Here is a 17641-nt window from a genome sequence, read left to right on the forward strand (position 1 = left end):
TTGTACCAGCATGGCCCTCATTTTACAGGGGAGAAAACAGGATGAGAGAGGTTTGTCTAAGACCATACAGCCAGGGAGCCCTGGGCCACCATCTGGATCTGCCTCTCCCCACAGCCCAGACATTTGTCGCCCTGGTGTCCTGGCTCTTCCCTGAGAACTCTGGGGCAGAGACTTGAGTCCTGTGGGGCTCTCATCTCATTAGAAGAGCTCAGAGCTGCTGAATGGCCTGGCCTGCTGGACCAGAGCCCTTCTCCTGGCCCAGTTAGGGGCTTGGCCCCGGCACCCCAGGCCTCTTCCCAAGGGTAAGCTGCAGGGCACATGGTTTACCTGCCAGGAGCCTGGAGGTAGGAAAGCAAACACCATAAATCATCAGGAAGCTCGTGTAAATATTTTATAGATGGGACAGTAAATAATGCAGCTCCCTGGACATACCCGCCCCAGTTTATCTGCCCCACATCCAGCACAAGAGCAAGTCTGTCTGGGTCCCTCTTCTGACTGGTATTTTGTTTTGGTTTTGGTTTGGTTTTGGCCTCGCCCAAGGCATGGGGAAGTTCCTGGGCCAGGGTTCGAACCCATACCATGGCAGCAACCCAAGCCACTGCAGTGACAATGCCAAATCCTTAACCCACTGCACTGCAAGAGAACTCCCTGCCTTGTATTTAAAAAAAAAAATGCTGAGGCCCGGGGCTGGACCCTTTCACATGCACCTTTCTCACTGGCTAGCCATTGCTCAGGCTGCTCCCTCTACCTTTCTCTCTAAGTTTGGCTAACTCACCATCCTCCTTTAGGAGTCACCTCCTCCAAGAAGCCTTCAGGAGTTCTTCTGGCTCATACTGTACCTAGGCTTTTCCCATGTGGGCTCTGCTCACTTGATGTAATCATTTCCTAGTGATTTTTCTGCTCTCCCTCTGATAGTCACCTCCAAGACAATGATCATATCCCTGGAGCTGAGGGTAAAGCTTGGCATATAGTAGGTGTTCAACAAATAATGTTGAAGGATGGAATAAATTATCTTGCTTAATCTTCAGATAAGTCTGTGAAGCAGGTGTTATTGTGTTTCTTATTATTCTTATCCTTATTTTACAGGCCAAACTAAGTCCCAGCGACAATGCTGGGATTGCCCTCCTGCCTGTCTGAGCTGAGCCTAAAGCTTTTTCTTTTTTTCTTTTTTGTCCCTACCATAGCCTGTGGAAGTTCCCCGGCCAGGGATTGAAACTGTGCCACAGCTGTGACCCAGGCTGCTGCAGTGACAACACTGGATCCTTAACCTGCTGAACCACAAGGGAACGCCTAATGCTTTTGCAATAACCATCCTGGAAACATGTCTCTTTCCTTAGCAGACCTCAAGCTCCCTGAATCAAGGACCCTCTGTTTCTGCCCAGGGAGGCCCTTGAACCCTACCTTAGGCTCTGGCACCCAGTGGATTCTAATCCACATGTGTAATAGCTTCAAAAGGCAGGCTAGCAGTTAGGATCTCACCCTTGACCTGGGAAGGAATGCACAGCGAGTGCCTAGGGAGGAGACCAGGCAAGGGGACTTATGATCCCTGGGCCCCAGAGCAGCTCTGAGATATGTATTTGGGGATGTCTCAGGTCCAAGATAGAGACAGCTTTGGAAGGTGCTTAGAGGCAGCAGCCCAGATGCCTTCCCTTGAAAGGTACCACGCCACTTTGGGGCCAAGTCCCTAACCAGGCCATCGCAGCCTCGGAGGAACCTGAGACACAAAGACAGATGATCCTGTCTGCCCTCTCCCCATCCTGTGTCAGGCGCTGAGAATGAGGACAGAGAAATCAGGGCACAGGCAGTGTGAGGTGGGACAGGACAAGGACAGCTTTCCACAAGAAGTCCTGGCCTGACCCTGGCCTCAATCCTCTGCAGGAGGGGGAGCTGCAGAAGGCAGAGAGGGTAAATGGGTTTCAACCAATTTGTCAATTCCTCCTGGTTGCCACTGGCTCCCCGGAGCTCTGTCAAGAAGGAGTCTGAGCAGTATCCCTCCAGGCTCAGTCAGAAGTGCTGTGGTCAATTAGCAACATTGGCCACCAGCACAGAGAGTGGCATAGTAGCCCACATAGGAATCTGTCACTCCCTCCTTTCACTTCTCCTCAGCTCTCAGCACAGAGTAGGGACCAAATAAAGGTCTGTGGGTTCATTGTTGCTTACTTAACAAGGTCAGCACAGAAGTCATTCGGAGTTAGTCATCCGTGGAGATGGAGATATGAACCCGGGGCCCCTTTACTATTGTATCTGCAAGAACCAGACAGGGAACAGGGAGAAGAGAATGGGAAAGAATGACAGATAGCAAGCGAGAAGTCAGATGCCCATGAAAACTTCCAGGCAGTGTGGACTGAGATCCAGAATCCAGGCACAGATCTGACCTCACCAGTCAACAGGAGCCAGGAGGTCTCCAAGGTAAATTGCAGAGAGAAATTTGGGGACGGACCCAGGCAACGGGGCCCTGTGCTGCAAGAGGCCTGGACCAAGCCTTCTATGGGTGGAAGACTCAGGCATCCCCACTGGGCATGGGGTAGCGCAAGGGGCATTTAGGGGTCCCGGGTACAGCTCCTGCCTGAGCCCCTACCCTCACACAGCTTCCCAGGTCATGGGGGAAGAAGCTTGTGGGGGCCAGAGCAGGTGGGGCCTGGCAAGATGCTCCCTCAGGGCTGGAAGAATGGGGGCAGGCCCCTGGGGGAAAGTGACAGGGCTGAGAGGGCCAACTGTGGGGCAGGCAGACGGAGTGTGCCTACCCTCGTTCTGTGAGTCTCTCACTGCTCCTCAGACACTTACCCACAAGGCCACACAGGGGAGGTCTGCACAAGACTTCATAGATGGGGAACAAGCCCCCCAAAGAGGAGTTCCGTCCATCCCCTGCTAGCTGCCAATACCTCCATACCAACTGCATGTCCATCTCCACCCAGACCAGTTACCAGCTGTCTCCCACCCTGCTCCTGTGACTTTAGGGACAGCCTGGCTTAGTGGCTTTGAACTCTGGCCTGGAGTTCAGAGCAGTCTGGGATGTGCGGTTCAGTTTGCCCATGGCCCAGCTGTGTGAGAACAGGTATGTTATTTCACCTTCCTGGGCCTCGTCTCCTCTTCTATAAGATGAGGCTAGTGACAGTCCCTACATTGTAAGGGCTTTGTGGGAAGATTGTGAGTTAATAAACATCAAGTGTTCGTTCAGGTCCTGGTTGGGAGTAAGTACTTTGATATGTGGGGGCTGGAATTACTGTTCTTATTATAATAGTTTCTAATCTGAGGCCAAGTTCACATTCACCACATCCTCTGCAGAGTCCTGATTCCACCTGGACTCCCAGGGGATCTCTTCCAAGACTGGTGGCTGTGGAGGCTGGTTGAGGGCCCTGGAGCCAGGGACTCGGGATGTTTTGAACCTTAAGGCCTGGGATAGAGTGAGATGGTGTGGGCAGGAGTTCCCTGCAGCCCTGAGGCTCCTGGCCTGCCAAGCTCTGGGCTATGGGCAGAGTCAGCCATCCCAGGCCACCTATAATTACCTTCTAGCAGAGTTCTGTGGCACTGGGCAGGGGCAGCAATTGTCAAGTTTTATTCTGATGCCAAGACTGTGCTCTTGAGCTGCCCCACATTGGCTGGCCATTGCCAGACACAGGTAAAGATTGAGTTCTTTTGGTGTGCCCATCGTGGCTCAGTGGTAATGAACAAGATTAGTAACCATGAGGACATGGGTTCGATTCCTGGCCTTATTCAGTGGGTTAAGGATCCAGCATTGCCATGAGCTGTGGAATAGGTTGCAGACATGGCTCAGATCCTGCATTGCTGTGGCTGTAGTGCAGGCCAGCAGCTGCAGCTCTGATTCGACCCCTCACCTGGGAACCTCCATATGCCATTGGTGCGGCTCTAAAAAAGACAAAAAAAAATTGAGTTCTTCGGAGAGGCAGCCCTTCCAAGGATGTTGACTGCTGAGTGCAGTATCCAGGAATCCAGGATCCCATGGTCTCCATGGATCCACCTTTGCCCAGGGCAAAGGCTTCTCTGAGGATCCTGGGGCAGCCAGGAGTGTTGATGGGGAGCGCGCTCCAGTGACTCCTGGACACAGTGTGAAGCCAGAGTGGGGAGGATCCAGAGAACCCACAGTGGACTCTCCCTCCATGTCCTCCTCCCCACTCTCCCCTTTCCCTCCTCCCCTCAGGTGCCCAGGCCTTGGTCTTAGGGAAGATAAGGCCATTGGGGAAATTGGGAACATGGGTGCCTCCAGGGCAAACCTTGAGCCTGAGCTTGAGCCATCTCTGGAGGTCATGCATCCTTGCTGGCTGGAGCCTGGCCTTCCTCTCACTGTCACGTGCACTTGCACCCCCTGCTGCTCCTACTCCAATCCTTTTAGACATGAGAATTTATGCACATATACAACCTTGTACACTCAACCATGTCAGCAACTGCCAGGATGATGATGGAGAGTGTAATGGTGACTTTCTACCCAAAACTTCCCCTTCTTGAAGCAGCAAGAGGAAGGGATTGCAAGAGTCAGGCTTCAGGTTGGGGAAAGGATCCTGCATCTGATGCTACAGGCACTTCGAGCATCAGCACAGGCGGTCTGCCCCGAGCTGCTCCATCCTGCGCTGCTGCTCCTGATTCTTCTGGGCACATCCCTGCCTACTACACCTTTCTTCCCAGGGCAGGGCTGTGGTGTCTCTGGATCTACGGAGGAGCTTCCAGGGCAGGGCCTGCCAGCGCTGCAGGGAAGTATAGGAGAGGGAGCCCCAGAGGTTCAGGCCAACCCCAGGAAGTCTGACTTTTATGGGGTAGGTGCTTTCTGGCCCTTTGCCTTGTGGAGACCTAGGGCATAGAGGAGGCTGACAACTGTGTGGTGAACAGATGCTGCTGAACATTGCCATTGGGCAGGGGCTCCCCCCTGGGGAAAGCCAGTCTTCACTAAGCACCAATAGTATACCTGACCTTCACAGGGTGGCAGTCCTCTGTGTGGTAGCATGGGGAGTGATCAGGAGGAGTGGACATGGCCCTCAAGGGGGTGTGACCCCACAGCTAGGGAAGGAACAAAGTCATACAGGGTCTAAAGCTCAACCCAACAGGCACCAAGAAGGTCATATGCCATAATGATGATATCACAGAGCCCAGAGACCTACAGGCACAGGCTCCAGAACCAACAGTGAAAGAAGGGAAGGGTGGGAGTTCCTGTTGTGTCTCAGTGGAAACGAATCTGACTAGCATCCATGAGGACACAGGTTCAGTCCCTGGCCTTGCTCAGTGGGTTAAGAATCCGGCATTGCCATGAGCTGTGGAGTAGGTCGCAGACATGGCTCGGATCTGATGTTGTTGTGGCTGTGGTGCAGGCTGGCTAGAGCTCTGATTCAAGCCCTAGCCTTGGAACCTCCATATGTGGGGGCAGACCTAAAAAGCAAAAAAAAAAAAAAAAAAAAAAGGAAAAAGAAAAAAGAAAGAAAGAGAGAGTGTTCAAGGTGGCCCAGGAGCCCCCTACCCACACCCATGCTCTCACCCCCGAGGCTGTCGGTCAGAGTCCTGGCAGCCCATCCTTCAGGGCTGCACCACTGAGCTCACAGAGCAAAGGTCAGAAGGGAAAAAAACTGGAAAAACTCTCTCTGGACTCACACCCATGTGTGCCCTTTCATGTGGGCAAACCTTGTACTCTGGGAGCAGCCTGTAATCAGTCTTGGGCACTGCCTTGGGGGAGGGAAGCTGGCATTGTGCGGGTGGAGGTCTGTGTCTCCACCCCTGCACTGCCTGCGCCCTCACCTGCACAGGGCAGGGTACTCTGGTCCCTGCCCTACTGGCCCCACAAAGCCAGGCAGCATGAACAATAAAGGCCATACTGCACTTATCCACTCATTTAAAGGCACTGGCTGCAGTCATGTCTGCCTCCAGGCTTTTGCCCTTTCCTCTGCCCAGAATGCTGGTCCTCTCAATCTTCTTAAAAACCCCTTTCCCAAGGCTTCATTTCCCACTATGTTCAACATAGGCCCAAATGTAGTCTTAGGCCTTCGCATGGCATCCAAGGGCCCTGAGAATGTGAATCCCCCATTGACCCATTGACCCCTGGGGTACCCTGTGTTCCCCATGCTCCAGTCCCAGAGGCTCAAGTCACTGTTCCCTAGGATTGGCCTGACCTCATCTTTGCTCCAGCTGTGAGTGCCTTCTCTGCCTTCTTACCACTGCCCAAGAAGGAATTCCTCCTTGTCCTTTCTGACCTAGGCCAGAGGCACCCCGTGGTGGAGACTTCCTTGCTTCCTCTGCTCTAGCACAGGGTCTAGCACACAGTAGGTACTTGCTAAATGATTGCAGGGGGGAAAGAACAATGAATTATGTTCTGTTCTTGGCTCTGTTGAAGTCTGTGCTGGCCACTTTGCCTCTTGGGAACTTAGTCCCCCATCTCCATGATGGGGAGTTAGGTGAGGTGGTTGGCATTGCGCTTTTGAGAGCCTTAGGTTTTATGCAGAGGGCTTTAGGCCATGTAAGCTTCCTGTTCCACCCCCCCCACACACACACACCTTGATAATAACAAAATTAAATCATATAACAGAAATAGCAGTAATCTATTGAGCTCACTCTGATCCAGGAACACTGCTAGACCTTCCTCTTGTCTACATTTCCTGAGCCTCTGAGGGGCTATAAACAGGCCCATTCAGCGATAAGGGAGTTGACGCCAGAGAGGGGAGAAGTCAGCCCTCATTGGCCAAGGGACTCCTGACTTCAGGCCCCAGCCTCCTGAGCCTGGCCACCACCTTCCAACACAACCTGTAAGACTATAAGGATAGGTCTTTTTGCTAATGTTTATTTCTGATTCTCAGGAAGCACAGTCTTAGGCTCAGGGGCCTGGGCTGGCCTGTGGGCTGGGAACCCCACAGGCATGTGATAGGGAAGAGGAGACACTGGAGGGCAGTCGCCCAGGCATGTGGCCGCTCTAGCCCAGCATCCCTGCTAGGCAGAGAAAAACAGATGCTGGCCTCCCAAATCCTGCTGGACTCCCTCCCTTCCTCTGGTGGGAACCCTGGCCAAAGTCCAGGCTGCCATCTGGGTCTGGCTCAAGCCAGGCAAATCATTTGCCCCTGTTCCAGTTTCCTGAGAAGCTGTCCTGATGATGCCCCTGTCAGGGCAACTGGAGGGCAACAGAGTTGGCCCATCCCACAGCATTCAGCCTGTGTCTAGGGATAGCCCAAGGACCCTCTGCAGGATAGGCCGAAAAGCCAGGCCTCAGGATCCTGCCTCAGTCTCCTCCAACAAACTCTGTGGCTTGGCGGGTGGGGGAGATTCATTAGAGCTGCAGTTTCCTCCTCTGTGGGATGGAATCAGAATGCCGGCCCCACCCAGATGTATGCAGTTGGGGGTCTTGCCCGGAGTGGGCTCCTAGCCAAGGGCGTGGAACTCCTAGCCTGGGCGGAACTGCAGGACCTGACCCCTGCATCCTTCAGAGTGGCCCACTCCCATCCATGCTCCCACCTGGGAAGGAGAGAGAGGTGTGATGGGGAAGGCAGTGGGCCTTCTCCTTCCCCTCTCTGTGTTAGTTAATCCTCATGGCCAGGGAGATCTGGGTCTCTTATCAGCTCATCGTGTTTCAGAGAAGCTGCTACCTGTCCGAGATCACACAACCAGTGGGGCTGAGCTTCGAGAGGAACCCAGCAGCCTGGAACAGAGGCTTAACTTCTACGTGCCTTTGCCTCTCAAGCCACTAGGCTTCCTCCTCCTAAAAGCCCTGAGGCTGTGGCCTCTCTCAGTCCTGGGGGCCTGCCTGCCTCCTGACCTGTCGAGTGGCCATGGGCGGTGACTATCTTTTAGCCTTAGTTTTCTCACCTATAAATTGGAGCTGCCCCAAGCACTAAAGGAGACACTGTTTTTATCTGTTCAGCCTGGCCCTGGTAGGGGCCAGTATCCTCCTAGTGATACCTTAATATGTCCCATCCTGTCACCTCTCTTGTATGCTGGAGCTGTCCAGGCCTGGAGGGGCAGAGGCCTGCCCAGATCCTGCAGCAAGTCAGAGGCACAGCAGGGCTATATAAGGAAGCCACGCTCCCAGCCCAAAGGATGCACCATTGTGGTTGCTCTGCAGCACAAGCAGCTAGAACAGACATTAGCATGAACAACCAGGCTTCCAGGTTGTGAATTGGAGGTCAAGTTGAAAGTCTAGTTCATCTTCTTTGCAAGGCCCCCAACCCGGGTCCCAGATCTCCCTGCTGGCAGTGATCCCAGGCCTGGTGTCTGTGGCTGAGGCCCCGGTTCCAGTGCTCACCTGGGGAAACTTGGTGCAGCTGGATTCAGCTGGTCTGAGTCCTTACCCCACTGGCCTAGAGTGAGGGTGTAAAAGACCCCACAAGGGGTCCACCTGAGGACTTAAATTATATATCCCAGCCCTTGGCCCAAATGCCACCTCCATCCAGAAGTTCCAGCCTTCTTTCACCCCTCCCTCTATTGCCCTAGGATGACTGCTCAGGGAACTGGCTGTTTTTCTGGCCCCAAGGCCTTAGCATTCCCACTGCCCAGGCCTGCTCAGCAGCCTGGGCACCTGCCTGGCCACTGTGGCCAAGAAGGCCACAGCCCGTGCCTGCACAATCCTGTGGGCAGAGGCAAGGCCCAGGCATGTGAAGGTGCTGGGGTGGGCAAGTAGTCTAAGGGTTAGACTCAGCTCCCCAGGGAGGCTCCTCCCCTGCCAACCTCTGTCTCTGCCCACCACAGGATGCTGGGCACTGGGGAGGATGTGTATTTTTGCCAAGGGAGTTCACAGTCTGGGGGAGGTGGATGTGGACAGCCCATCGGCCTGCTACCAGTGCTGGGCACAGGGCTGGGCCCTTTGCAGTCCACATTTTAATCCAGCCTCAAGGGCTGGGGATTTTATAGATGAGGAAACTGAGGTTCAGAGAGGGCTGGCACTTGCTCAAGTTCACACAGCCTCTTAGAAGAAGCTGCATGCTAGTTCTTCCTACTCTGCAGCCTCTGCACTATGTGGTCTGTGCCTCACAAGAGGCTCTGGGTTGTGGGGGTAGGGATGAGATAGAATTGAGAGGAGGGCTCATAAGAAGCAGAGGACTTTCTTAATTAGGGGAAGGAATCTGGAAGGCTCTCTGAAGGGGGGCCTTTTGCATGGGGCCTTGATAGATGGCTAAGAGCTTAAGGGGATGGCATTCTAAGAGCAAAGCACAACCTAAGCAGAAGTAGGGGCCTTGAGGAACAGCATATAGGGGGATGCTGGGTGGGTTGGCATGGGTGTCCTGGTGCCCAAGGGCCTTGCATAACCCTAGAGGACCTAGGATTGAGGGTGCTGGCTGTGCAGCCACCTTGCTAAGGCTCTGCTGGTCCAACCTGCTCAACCACTTCTTTCTGGGCACTGCTCAATACCCCTGCTCACAGCTCTGCCAAGAGCTGTTGGCAAACCCTGGGTGAACTCTGGTTCAGGAGCCTAGGATCCCTCATCCTGAGCCCCAAACTGCTCTGCCACCTCCTCACAGCCACCTCCTTCAGAAAGCCTGCCCTCATCTGCCTTCCAATAGAACAATTTCTAAGACACAGTGACAGGGTGGAAGGAAGGTCTAAGGAGATCAAATTACCTGTGTGATTATGAGAGATTTCTACCTTTCCCTGTAAACTTGTCTTTAGTTTCCTAATTTGCTGTTTTTCATCAGAACATTATAATGTGTGTTCTGTTCTCACAAAATATGTGTCATTACTCTGCGTTTCTGTGACCTCCTCTCCATTTCTCATGCCCCATCCAGCACCCCTCTGACCCCACCCCCGTCCTCCTCCTCCCAGCTAGGGGGCAGGCTGCGGTGCCGTGGACACTCACACCCAGGTTCTCGGTTGCACCATCCATGAAATATGCGTCGTGCAACTCTCCCTGACTCTCCTGGGTAGAGCCAGCCGGGAAGAGTGACAAGCTGGCGCCGTCTGCAGCCCTGGCCCAGGTGGCGGCGAGACCCGGGAATAGAGTCGAGTGTTTTATAGCCCGGCCAGAGTCACGTGGCGGGACGGACGTCTCCGCCCCCGGCTGGGAAAGGCCTCTCCGAGGCCGGGCGGGGCTCTCCATGCGCTGGAGGGTGCCTGCGGGGCGTGTCCGCCGCTGCTGGGGGGATGTGCCTGGCGGTGCTTACACACCCTCTTCAGCTCCGGGCCACCTCTACCAGCCCCCACCCGCCAAGATGGCTCTCTGAGCTGCCTGCTTGCGGAGGAAAACTGAGGCTTGCTTGCAGGCAAGGGAGCTGGCGAGGTCCTCGGCCCTCCCTGCCCGGTGGGTGACTGAACCCCTCGGACTCCCCGGGTGTCAGAGCCCAGCCTGAGACCTGGCAGATCTAAGCAAATTGCGTGCTGCTGCCTGCGGGTGGTGGGGGAGCTAGAGGTGGTGATGGACAGCTGGGAGGTGCCCTGGGTCTCTGGCCCAAGGGACAGCTGTTACTCCATGACTCCCCCTGACAACAGGACCGCCCATCCAGGGGCCTTCAGTGGACAGAGAGGGTAGAGGAGCCCAAGAGGGGGCTCAGAAGGATAGGAGCTGTGCAGTGGTCAGTGCAGGACTGCTGTAGTCCAGGAGATGCCCACCTTGTGAGAGCTCCAGGAAAGCGCGAAACTCCCAGAAAGCCCCTGCCCCCTGTCTACCCCAAGCATTTCTCAAGCTGCTCCCAAACACAAATGTATTGAGGACAGAACTTGTGGAACATTAGGCAGCCTCTGTTAGCTGGTTGGCAGTTAACACGGGCATAGATTGAGCTCTGCTCCTAGTGCCCAGCAAGCTTGATCTCTTCCACCCTCTCAGTCACCTACCAGGACAATATTACTGTTACTTTCTCCATTCTGCAGATGAGGAAGCAGAGGCCCAATTAAAGCACAGGTCCAACGTGGAACCAAGAGGCAAACTTGGGTCCTCCAGGCCCCTAGCCTGGCACTTCCCTACCATTTGGTACTACCCCTAAGGTCACTGCTCTTACTTGCCACCTATCCAGTGCCTGAGGCTGAAATCCCTGCCCATGATCATCTTGGTGACCTGAGGCAGGTTGGACCATGTTCCGAGTGCCCTTCCCACCTACACTACCCCCAACAGGACCCTTCAGGGTGTGCCATCCCCAGAAGTTGTCCAACAGCACCATCCCTGCTAGCCTGGCCTTTCTGCTCCAAAAACATGCGTCTGTTCTCCTGTGGCCCCACCAGTGCTCTGGGTGTAATGCGGATGGTGCTGGCAGCCAAAGCTTCAGGGACAGTGATGGTGATATAGAGAAGCACAAACAGAGAGGAAGCAAGAAGGAGAGAGGCCAGAATGAGGACCAACTCTTGGCACGGATCAAGTGGGGGACCCCATCCTGCCCCCTTAGTTGGGTGGGCCCCAGAGACAAGCCTTTTCCATGTTGTTTGCCTGAGTCCTGGGCTCCTTGTGGAGGGGTCTGAGGGTCCCCAGAGTTCATGGTCTCTGGGTGGGGTAGGGACTATGTGGGTCACTCTGGCTCTCCTTTGGACCAACCCTCCAGGAAGCCTGCAGGACAGGCCTAGGTGGATGCTGGAGGTAGGAGTCTGGACACTGGCCAGTGCTACCTCTGATGGACCTGTTTCCTTGGCTACAAACCTGGAGAAGGGAGAAGGGGAAGTACCCCTTCTGGGTGGCTGATATGGACCCAGCCCTGCTTGGGAATTTATGCCCTGTGCACTGAGAGGCTGCCAAGAGCTCTTCCAAGGCTGATAGCCTGTGACTTAGCAAAGTGACTACACCTGTGCCTCTGGCCAATGTGAGCTTATCCTCACCAGGTGTCCATACACATCATCTCACCCAATACCTAGCTCCAGCATCGTCTGTCATTAGCCCATTTCACAGGTGAGAACTCAGAATCAGAGAGGTGTGGTCACCTGCCCAGGGTCAGACAGTTAGCGTGTGACTCAAGCATCACAGGCCCTTCTAAGGTCAGTACCAGCCAGGTTATGGGGCACACAAGCAAGATTACCTGGACCTTGCCCTGGCCCACCCAATACGGCACCAAAGGGCAACTCCATCATGCAGAGTGGCTCCAGCTAAGCTTGGTCTGGATTTCCTGGCCCCCACACAAGCCTGTTTTCCTTGGGTACCCTGGCCCAGGGCCTGTCTCTAGAGGAAAATCCACCTGCATCCCTTCTCTACCTTCCCCACAGTGTGACCTGTACAGCCTCAGCCCCTCTGCCCTTCTCTGAGGACATCTCATTGCTGCTTGAAGTCTCTAGAGGAGAAAGATTGGCTGAGGCTAGTGTGGGCTTGCAGCCCCTGAGTCCATGAGTCTGCACAATCCTGAGGGCCAAGAAAGAGTTCCTGGTGTTTAATTTAAATGCTTCTTTCTCCTAAAACACCAGCTCTACTCTAAAGTAGTGGTTCTCCACAAAGGGTGGTTTTGTCCCCCAGGAAACATTTGGCTGGGTCCCAAGACATATTTTTTTTATTTTATTTTTATTTTTTTACTTTTTAGGGCCACACTGGAGGCATATGGAGGTTCCCAGGCTAGGGGTTGAATTGGTGCTGCAGCTGCTAGCCTACGCCACAGCCATAGCAATGCGGGATTCAAGCCACATCTGTACCCTACATCACAGCTCATGGCAACTCCAGATCCTTAACCCACTGAGCAAGGCCAGGGATCAAACCTGTATTCTCATGGGTCCTAGTCAGAATTGTTAACCACTGAGCCATGAAGGGAACTCCCCCAAGACATTTTTATCTGTCATAACTTGAGGAGTGCTACTGGCAACTACTGGGTAGAGGCCAGGGATGCTGCTAAACATCCTCCAGTGTGCAGAACAGCCCTCACAACAAAGAATTATCCAACTCAAATGAGACTGAACACCCCTGATGTAAAACATTTTTAGAGCCAGGGGGACCTTGGTTTGATTTCTGCCTCTGCCATTTACTAGCCGTGTCACCTTGGCCAAGTAGCTTCCTCTCTTTCTTTGAGACACAGTTTATTCATCACCAAAAGTAGCACTAATGGTGGCCTTCATCTTAAAGGGTCTTGAGGGAGTTCCCGTTGTGGCTCAGTGGTTAACAAATCCGACTAGGAACCATGAGGTTGTGGGCTCGATCCCTGGCCTTGCTCAGTGGGTTAAGGCTCTGGCGTTGCCGTGAGCTTTGGTGTAGATCGCAGACTTGGCTCGGATCTGGCATTGCTGTGGCTCTGGCGTAGGCCGGTGGCTACAGCTCCAATTTGACTCCTAGCCTAGGAACCTCCATATGCCGCAGATGTGGTTCCAAAAAAGACAAAAAAAAAAAAGTGGGTCTTGAGGACAGATCAGATTACACATATCCAGTACTCAGAACAAGGCCAGGTACTGGGGAAGCTCCATCAGTGATAGCCATTATCCTCCTTTTCCATTTTCCAAGGTGAACCTCAGGTTGTGGGGAGCTAGGGTCTGGAGGCTGGACCAGGAGCTCCTGAAGGAGCAGCTCTCCTCCACTGCTCTCCCTCTGTGGTCCCTGGTACAGGCTGGGCCTATTGTTGATGTTGAGGGAGAGGCTGGGTTGGCCACTGTGGACTTGGAGGGAGGAGCCAGAAAGGAAACTTGATTCCAGGTGAGCAAAGGTCACCTGAGGCTCACCTTGCTCACCCTTCCCTCCAGCCCAACCCCAGGGAAGTCATGGGGTGGGGGTGGGGATTAAGACAGAAACCATGCTAATGATTAGTCCCTTAGCTCAGGGAAGTGCCATGGATTCACAGCTAGGCATCAGGGAGGAATGTCATTTGAATGGACAAGACTGAGACACGTAGATATAAGAGGGTGCATGGGAAATGGCATTTAGGCCCAGGGAAGAGCGTGTATTAAAAAATGAGTGTAGGAGTTCCTGTCATGGCTCAGTGGTTAATGAATCTGACTAGGAACCAAAGGTTCTGGGTTCCATTCCTGGTCTCACTCAGTGGGTTGGGGATCCGGTGTTGCTGTGAGCTGTGGTGTAGGTTGCAGACGTGGCTCGGATCCTGCATTGCTGTGGCTGTGCTGTAGGCTGGCAGTTACAGCTCCGATTAGATCCCTAGCCTGGGAACCCCCATATGCCACGGGTATGGCCCTAGAAAAGACGAAAAGACAAAAAAAAAAAAAAAAACAAAACCAAAAACCAAAACCAAACAAACAAAAAAGCAGAGTGTAAGGAGTAAAGCATAAAACCTATTTCCCAAATGTTGGTCCAGTGTGACCAGTAGGGTCCAGCTTGGTGGAACGAGCCTTCCCCAGTGAGGTAGGGGACAGGCATCAGGGCTGGGCATTTAGGTCAGTTTTCAAACCAGGTCCTTCCTCCTTCTGGAATGTTGGGTAACAGCCTGCTCCCCTTCCCATCCTTCCCTAGGGTGGGAAGAATCATGTAGCTTTTCTGTTTCTAGCACCCTTGCCCCCCAACACACACACACACACACACACACACACACACACACACACACACACACAAAATGGTTTCAGGATTCACATTTTTACCAGGGCTCCCCATCCCTGGAGGTCTCCTTGGACACCTGCTCTCCCAATTCCCACAGCCCTGTAACTCACCTGGTCTGGCCCCTTCTCTCCACCCATCTTCCCCAACCCAGGGTCTTCTCATCAGAACATCATAGCAACCCCTCTGTCCCTATCCAGCCTCTCTCTTCTCCTATAGCCACTCTGTCCCATCCATTTTCCCCCAGAGGCCCAGTCCATTGTAATGGCTGCTAGCACTTGCTCCTTGAGAAGACTGAAGTCTTGTCCATGGCCTGTCTCAGCCATGGGCCCCTTGATCAGCTCAAGTCTCTCCAGGAATTGCCCCCACTTTCGTCCCTTCAGTCTTAGCTGGAAAGAGCTGTCCACACTGTCCCCATCACCTCTCAGTGTCCCCCAGGAAGTCTGGGACCTGGAACCTTCTTCTTTGCCTCTGGAAAGTGACATTTCTTTCAAGTATGGAGTCACTGGATGGTTTTCTGAGCTTTGGGGGCAAGGGAACAGACTTCCTGGGCCTTACTCTTTCCCTAGACTTGAGGCCCAGAGGATACCCAGTGAATGAATGAATAAATGAGTTATGCCAGATAACCAAGTTCTAAGTCTGGAAAGGAATCTCCCCCAGGTGATGAAGAACTCTGAAAAGAAGCGTCAGGAGAGAGGAATACTGGTGGAGCCTGGTAGCGACTCCTCCCAGAATCGCTTGACTAGCAGCGGTAGACCAGCTAGAATTTCCCACCCTGGAGTCTTCCCACTCGTCTCCGGGGGCAGGGCCAGGACTAGCCGGCCTGGCGGCGGGCACCCAGCCCGGCCGCGTCCGAACTCCAGCCAACAGGAAGAGAAAGAGCAAGACTGGGAGAGGCGGGCCAGCTGGCGGGCGGGGAGTCCCAGGCGCCGGCGCTGGGAGCTGGGGAACCCCCGCTGGCGCCTCCCCGACTCGGTGTGCGAGGAGTAGGGTGGGGAGAGCGCGCCCCTGGGCCTCAGCGTCCTCTGTAAGATGGGGCCCTTTCTGAGGGATGGTACGTGCCCTAATGGCGGGCGGGGGCAAGGAGCACCGGAGCTGGCGGAGCGGCCCAGACACTGTCCGGCGGGCCAGGAGATGCCTAGTCGCGAGACCCTCACGGGGCAGCTGGTGGAGGTGGGGCCTCAGGGGGGCGGGCACTCGTGGGGGCGGGCCCAGATCGGGGGCGGGGCCGGGGCCGGGGCCGGCACCTGGGTGAGGTCGCGCCGCCCCGCCCCCTTGCACTTCCGTGTGCCCTGCGCGGGAGCGGGAGGCGGCGGCCCCGGGATCCCTTGAGCGACCCCCGGCGTCTGCCCTCCGCGCCGAGGCCTGGGTGGTACCTCGCCGGCCGCCGGGCCCGTTCCGGTCGGGCGCTCACCGACCCCGGTCCGCGCGCGTGCCCCGGAGCCGCGCCGCGAGCCGGACCCCAGCCACCGCGACCCCTGGCGCCTGGCCCTGAGCCCGGAGGTGAGTGAGGGCCGGGCCCTGACGTGGGATTGGATTGCCCCGAGGGCGCGCAGCCCCTCCCTTTCCCTCCCTGCTCAGGTTCCCGTTTCCGAAACTGAGCCGCGGCTGGCGAAAGTCCCTCTGCGCATCGAGACTCGCCGGTGCCTCCGTGCCCCCGTCCGCCCGTCTGTCCCTCTGTCCAGCGGTAGGGGCAAGGGGCTCTCGTCCGTCTTGTTCCCGGCCTTTCTCTACCTGCCTGGGTTCCTAGCGTCTCCGAGGGTCTGCCCGTCCCTTCCGAATCTTTGGGGCCTTCTGTCCGTCCATCCGTCCCCACCCCCTAAGTTCCCTCGTCCTCCTCTCCCTACTCCCCGTCCGTCTGTCCTTCACCTTCCTCGCGCTCCATCACCCCGCCCCCATCCCACCTCCGGTCGCCCCCTAGATCCCATCCTCCTGGAACGGCGCCTCCAACCCACGCTCGCCGTCGCATGCCTGTCTGGTCGCCTTTCTTTTTCTTCCGCGGGTGTGAGGCCAGGCTGCCCGCCGGGCCTTGCCTCTCGCCCCTGGGACCCTGCCCGGCCCAGCCCTCGCGGCGCCTCCTTCTTGCTCTCTCCTTTCAGACTCTAGGTCTTTCTCCCCATCTCTCTCCGGGCTGGGAGTGGCTTCAGTCTCTACCATCCGTCTCCCTTCCCGTCCCGCCCCTGCGACCCTCTGAGCCTCCTCCTCCGGTGGCCCCTTTCCAATCCCCACGCCTCCCCCGTGGGGGCCCAGCCAGGAGAGGGGAGGGGGTGGAGGAGAGCAGAGGTGAAGAGGCAAGAGGTGGGCACGGCAGAACTGCCCCACTCTGCCAAACTCCCCCATTTGCCCTTGTCGGGGATGGGAGAGCCCACTGAACCCCCCACTTAAACCTGGTCAGAAGGATTTGGTGTGACTACACGACCTTTCTTTCCCCTCTGGCCTCTGCACTAAATGCCTGGATCCTGTCTTGTGTTGAGTTGCCTGTATCTGGGCATGTGGATGTATTGTGTGTTTCCCTGTGTGTCCTCACTGGGTCTGGGATTTGCCCCTGTGTGTCCTTTTAAATGTGTGACTTGCTTGTGTATGTGAGTATGTCTATTTGAGTGTCCTAGGCTTTGTGTGCCCTTGGCAGCTATGTGTGTACTATGTTCTGTCACCAAACACCCCTCTATGTGTTGGGGTATGTGTCTCTGTGTGCCTGCTGGATGGGCTCTATGCTGCACACTGAGTATATATTATGGTGACCCACTAGCCATGAGTACATTCGAGTTGTTAATTGTGGGAGCCGTCAGTGTTAGTGTCAGCCCACTAAACTCATGTGTGTGTCTGTATGAGTGTGCCTGTGTGTGCACTTACATGTTCTTTCTTTCTGTCACTGAGACACTGTGACCAGGGTTTCCTTGCGTTTCCTCATTTCTGCCATGGACTGAGCTGGGGTGTGGTGGGCAGGCTGGTAGCGGGCAGTGTGTGTGTGTGATGTGGAGGTCTTTGGATAACTGTATCCGGCTATGGGGGCAGGTTTGAGGGATCTGGTGTGTGGCAGGAGTGAGAGGGGGAGAGGCTGAGGTATGACTGGTGGGAGACTCACGGTCTGACTGTATGAAACTCAGGATGTGTGCTCAGAGAATCATTGTGATTGTGGGGAACCGAGAATGCCTGCGTGGGGGTGTCAGTAGCAAGAGGGGATGCAACAAGCTGTGTGATGCCTGTGCCCTGGGGTGTCAGTGCTGGCAGGGAAGGTGAGAGCCCTGGCACGTGCACGTGTGTGTGCCTGTGTGTGTGTGCACATGTGGGAGA

At 55.2% G+C, this 17641-nt stretch overlaps 1 protein-coding gene across 14 annotated transcripts in view; it reads left to right on the forward strand.

Moving 5' to 3' along the window:
• The first annotated feature begins 15186 nt into the window (after positions 1 to 15186).
• PRKCD (protein kinase C delta) overlaps positions 15187 to 17641 on the forward strand; it is a 30621-nt gene continuing 28166 nt past the window's right edge. For 4 of the 14 annotated variants that reach the window (XM_021068958.2, XM_021068961.2, XM_021068959.2 and 1 more), the window contains exon 1: positions 15633 to 15850. Coding sequence is in view for 2 of the 14 variants with exons in the window: in XM_084988560.1 (XP_084844686.1) it covers positions 15399 to 15520 (122 nt within the window). In the remaining 12 variants the exon portion in view is untranslated. Of the gene's footprint in view, positions 15521 to 15632; positions 15851 to 15910; positions 16035 to 17641 lie in introns of those variants that run through there. The other 10 variants (XM_013981774.3, XM_021068960.2, XM_021068964.2 and 7 more) reach the window with 6 other exon arrangements.

Source organism: Sus scrofa, chromosome 13 (genome assembly GCF_054392235.1).
Source record: "Sus scrofa isolate SSC_HxYL_T2T_F1_AM1 chromosome 13, Sscrofa_HxYL_maternal_Yorkshire_Landrace_v2.0, whole genome shotgun sequence".
Taxonomy (NCBI): domain Eukaryota; kingdom Metazoa; phylum Chordata; class Mammalia; order Artiodactyla; family Suidae; genus Sus; species Sus scrofa.